A 5,116-nucleotide genomic window follows, 5' to 3' on the forward strand; every position below is an offset into this window, starting at 1 on the left:
CCAGCACTATACACAGTGCAGGTAGAGCACCGCTTTCCCCTCCTGAGACGCCTGACGGTTTTCCAGAATCTCTTTGAGGCAGTCCGAAAGTCTTTTTCCATGGCTTCTCCGAACTCCTCCCACACCCGAGTTTATGCTTCAGCCACTGCCTGAGCCGCATTCCGCTTGGCCTGTCGGTACCTGTCAGCTGCCTCTGAAGTCCCACAGGCTAACCAAGCCTGATAGGACTCCTCCTTCAGCCTGGTGGCTCCCTTCACCTCTGGTGTCCACCATTTGGTTTGGGGATTACCACCACGACAGGGACCAACCACCTTGCTGCCACAGCTCAATGCAGCATCTTCGGCAATGGAGATGCTGAACAATGTCCCCAGTCTCCCTCGGAATGCTGTCGGCTTGCTGCCGGTACGTTGGGGTATGTTGAGGGGAGATTAGATCTAATCTCCCCTCAACTTTTACTAGCTTTAACCTTTTACTAGGTTAAAGCTAGTAATATTCTGTTTTCAAGCCGAGGGGAGATTAGATCTAATCTCCCCTCGGCTTGAAAACAGAATATTACTAGCTTTAACCTAACTCCACTAGATTTATATCAAACTACTTTATGGCCATGCTACTGAGTGCCTATTTAATAGCAACATAACATACATAATTTAGTTTTGATTCCTATGCAAAATGTATGATACTAAGTGTTAATATGGAATAATAACCATAATGTCTATTGTGTGCTACTATGTACCTTTAAAGCCTTTGTAGGAGGCCTTTTCATTCAGTCAAAAAACAAGCGTTCCCTTTTCTTTACAGAACGTTTGATATTTGTCATATATTGTAAAGATTTTTTTTCACACATTAAACAATATTGGAGCCTGATTTTTGAAAATTGACAGTTAGATAAAAATGACAAAATGCCAACTAGTATAATCAATGTGTTTTGATAGCTTTGATAACGAGTTTGTCCTTTAATTATTCCTAATGCACTACCAACAGTGATGTATACATATTTTTTCCCACGTCATTAAAAAGTAATGCTGAAAAATAATCATGTTTTTCAGATCTTGAATCCCATGTAAGAACAGTTTGTGGAAATGGATTAAAGAACATTTAACCACACGTTGTATTAAATTGTTTTTCCATCATGTTTTGCTGATGTAAACATGAAACCATTAAAGTAAAGATAAAGTGTTGCAGACAGCATGTCTTAAACTGAATGTACTGTCCGTGTTTTTTGATTAGCATAAGGACAAAGACAGAATCTCATGTTTTGTTGATTTTAGGAAACAAGAAGATGGATAAAGTATTGTGATAGTGTGGGACAGTTTTCCCTAGTAGTAGTGATTTAGACCATTACAGAAAAAGTAAGGTGATCATAGAGAGCATCATTAAAATCTGCTATTGTTATAACTCAGTGTGCATTGATATGAATGAGGTTCCTCTTATAACCCTGACTTAAATTGCTCGCCACTTGTCTACAGCATGCCATCAACTGTATAAATGATTATTCACTGACCAATCTTAGGGGTTTGTGCTTTACACAAGAGCGTCATAAATACAACTTCAAGCCAAAAAAAAAAAGGGAAAACTCACATCAAACAACCATATAACAACAACAGCACTAGTATAAAAAGGTTTAAGGTTTAGTCACATTTGACAAAGAAAAAGAAAAAGTAATTTAAAGGTTTTCCACGGTAAATCACATCAGGCTCAAAAATACTGTTTATTTGACCTGTATGGTAGAATTTTGGAACACAGGAAGCTCAAATGGCTATTGCATATTTATTCAGTTCAACAGTGCAGTTAGTTTTAGTCTTACAGCATCACCATCATCATAATCATTATCATCATCAACAACAACAACAACAACAACAATAACACTAAAATCTTGACGACATCTGATAAAATGTCATATTTTGAAATAAAATATAGAGATCAGCTGTATGCTGACAGTGTTAATGCCTGCCTTCGTTTTAATAAAGTTAAACCATATTATTTTCATCATTTGGCACTAGCTAATCTATAAAAAAAACAAAACAATACAAAACAGAGAAACAAGTATTTTTACCCCAATTCTTATTGACTATTTTATAAATAGAGGGACATTTATTACCTAATACAGGGGTGGGCAATTCCAGGTCCCGAGGGCCGGTGTCCTGCAGGTTTTAGATCTCACCTTGGGTCAACTCACCTGAATCACATGATTAGTTCGTTTCCAGGCCTCTGGAGAACTTCAGGACATGTTGAGGAGCTAATTTAGCCATTTAAATCAGCTGTGTTGGTTCGAGGACACATCTAAAACCTGCAGGGACACCGGCCCTCGGGGCCTGGAATTGCCCACCCCTTGCCTAATACATCATTTGTCACGCTCTCTTGTTTAGGGGTGATTACTATAATAAACACACACAACAGCTCAGCTGTTAGGCATCTCGTTTCGTTTTGGTTATTTTGTTTTAGTCTCTTTCTGTTTTACGAGGTTCTGTAAATGCGACGTGACGCTTTTCTGACGTCGAGACGGACGGAAGTGATGCAAATCGCGTTTCTCGATCGCTTTAATCGGGTTTGACTCTGATTTCTGCAGATGCAGAGGGGTGATGCTTCTGTGAAACTCACTGTGCTTGGGTAACCTTTGTTCCGCCGCAGGACGCGATGGATCCGTCCAGGAGGAGCGAAAGTGACTGGCAGGGGCTGGTCAGTGAGGTGAGACTGCGAAGACGCAGAAAGGACGAGAATGAGGAAAGAGCGTAAAAAACCTTCACTGACGCACAATAATTGTGGGACAGGTGTCCTGACCGGCTAAAATACTGTGGCGTACATGATCGTTTCACTGTTTTAGTTCTGTCTGCTATCGCTTGTTCGGATCCACTGAAACACTTGTGTCCAAATTAATCCGAGCTCACGGGATTAAATCTCAGCTGCTGTGGTTTGTCTTACCTGCAAGGACTGCACATGTATGAGGAAGACGATTTGAGTTTCCTTGTGCCTGCTGAGCCCGTTGCCTTGAAAAGTTACTGACTTGCACCACACTGCGAGTTGCAGCTTTAATGAAGAAACACGTTCAGATGGCTGCATATCAACGCGTTTGCTCGAGTATTTCACTTGAGTGCAGTCAGTGTTGAACTGCTTTGCATTTAAGCTACTGGAGTAGTTTTATCCTAGTCTATGCTTCATGCTACTATTTTTGTCCACAGCTTTGGTTGTGCAATACTTTGCAGACATGCACTCATTAGCCACTTTATTAGATACACCCTGCACTGGGTTGAACCCCTTTCCTTTCAGAAGTGCCTTAATTCTTCATGACATTAATTCGACAGAGTACTGGAAACATTTTGGTCCATATTTACATGCTAGCATCACACATCCATGATGTAAAGCTCCTGTCCCACCATCTCTCTCTATTTGACTTAAATCCGGTGAATGTGGAGGCCATTTGAGTACAGTGAACCCCTGCTCAAGAAACTAGTTTTCACAAAGGGTCAGAGGGCATTGTAGCCTCGGTTTCCTGTTCATACCCTGTGTGGTCTTCTGCGGCTGTAGCCCATCTGCTTCAAGATCTCATGTATTGTGCATTCAGAGATGCTCTTCTGCTTTTGAAAATGTTTAACCAATACATCAGATGGACAAGCAGTTAAAATAACAAGGAGAAGCAACGCAAACCGTTGCTATTTTTTTTTACCATCAGAAAACGTTTTTGTGCCACTATAGTAGTGTATATATGTGGGTTGTTTTGTTTGTTTTTCTTTTACATGTTTCACAGTGCATTTGGTCTTTAATGATGACCAGAGAACTCTTTAGCCCTCAAATAATCAAATAACGTTATATCGACTACATGCCAGAAGCTTTTGTTTTTCCTCAAAACCTTGCTTTCTCTGCAGTTCCTGGTTTGTAAGCGGAAGTTGGAGAGTAAGAAAGAAGCTCTTCTGATTCTGTCTAAAGAGCTGGACACCTGTCAGCAGGAGAGGGATCAGTACAAACTGATGGCCAACCAGCTCCGTGAGCGACACCAGGGACTCAAGAAGAAGTACAGAGAGCTCATTGTAAGCTGATCTGACTCCGTTTTAAAAGCTGCATCAGAGCAGAGGATAAAAACTACTGCTATTAAACTTTGTGGCATCTAATGACAACTTCCTTTGTCTTTTTGTCACTGACAGGATGGAGATCCTTCTCTGCCTCCAGAGAAAAGGAATCAAGTAAGAGATTTAAAAATGCTAATCACTGCACGCAGAACTGTCTTAACTGTACTTTGATACACTGGCATTTCACAGTGATGCTGGAGACTTTCAGCAAAGTCAGTAATGTGGTCACAAGTTGGAGATCTCTTTGGATGGGATGCTTAACGCTTTACTACTAATATTTACTCCTAACTATTAACATCTCTACGGCGCTCTTTGTTTGACAATTACAGCAGCTTTATCTTAGAATAATACATCAGATCTTTGTCTGTCTGTTTGTCCACAAACTTCTTATCCGTATCTGATGTTAAGATCTCATCATGCTTCTTAGCATGAAGTGCCAACATCCTAAAATGATCCATTTTTATCTATGTTCCTCTAAAACTTTATAAAGTCATTGTATCATTTTATTTTTACGATGGTAACGTCTGATTTATATCAACAAAAGTTGAGTTTTGTATTATATATTTATCGCGTTACCTAGAAACCACTTAGCAACAAGCTCAAATCACCCAGTTTTAGTGTTTATGCGCCTACAGTACAGCACCTTCTAATGGGATGGTATCATTTTCATTTCACAGTCAACAGCATGAACAGCCCAAACAGTGCTGTAGCATGGGTGTGTACTACTTATCATAATGTGTCATAGCATGACACACACAATGTTCTCACAAGTTGCTCTCTGATATAAAACTGTTGGTTAATGACACAGTAACAAAGTCACCACTGAATGAATCACAGATTAAAAAAAAAAAAAAAATGTAATGACGATTTTATTTTTATGATGCATTTGTTTACATTCAAACTCAGTGTGCTTAAGATCAACAATAAAAACTGAAAAAACAAAAAGAACAAGAAAATAAAACCTTAAAAGAATTTAACCTGTTTTCTCTCAAAGATTACACAGAAGGAGAAAAAGATTTGGGAAACATATTTAACCACAATTTCTTTTTTTTTTT

The 5,116-nt window shown here is 39.3% G+C and overlaps 1 protein-coding gene across 1 annotated transcript in view; it reads left to right on the plus strand.

The window, feature by feature from the left end:
- Positions 1-2,327: 2,327 nt before the first annotated feature.
- Positions 2,328-5,116, plus strand: part of ccdc149b (coiled-coil domain containing 149b) — a gene marked incomplete at its 3' end in the record, with an annotated part of 7,606 nt that continues 4,817 nt past the window's right edge. The window contains 3 exon segments of the mRNA XM_005942049.3: positions 2,328-2,685; positions 3,861-4,022; positions 4,137-4,175. Of these exon segments, the coding sequence (XP_005942111.1) occupies positions 2,635-2,685; positions 3,861-4,022; positions 4,137-4,175 (252 nt within the window). The 5' untranslated portion in view covers positions 2,328-2,634.

The sequence above is a fragment of the Haplochromis burtoni genome, unplaced genomic scaffold (genome assembly GCF_018398535.1).
Source record: "Haplochromis burtoni strain Fernald_Lab_line unplaced genomic scaffold, NCSU_Asbu1 Contig_328, whole genome shotgun sequence".
In the NCBI taxonomy this organism is placed as follows: domain Eukaryota; kingdom Metazoa; phylum Chordata; class Actinopteri; order Cichliformes; family Cichlidae; genus Haplochromis; species Haplochromis burtoni.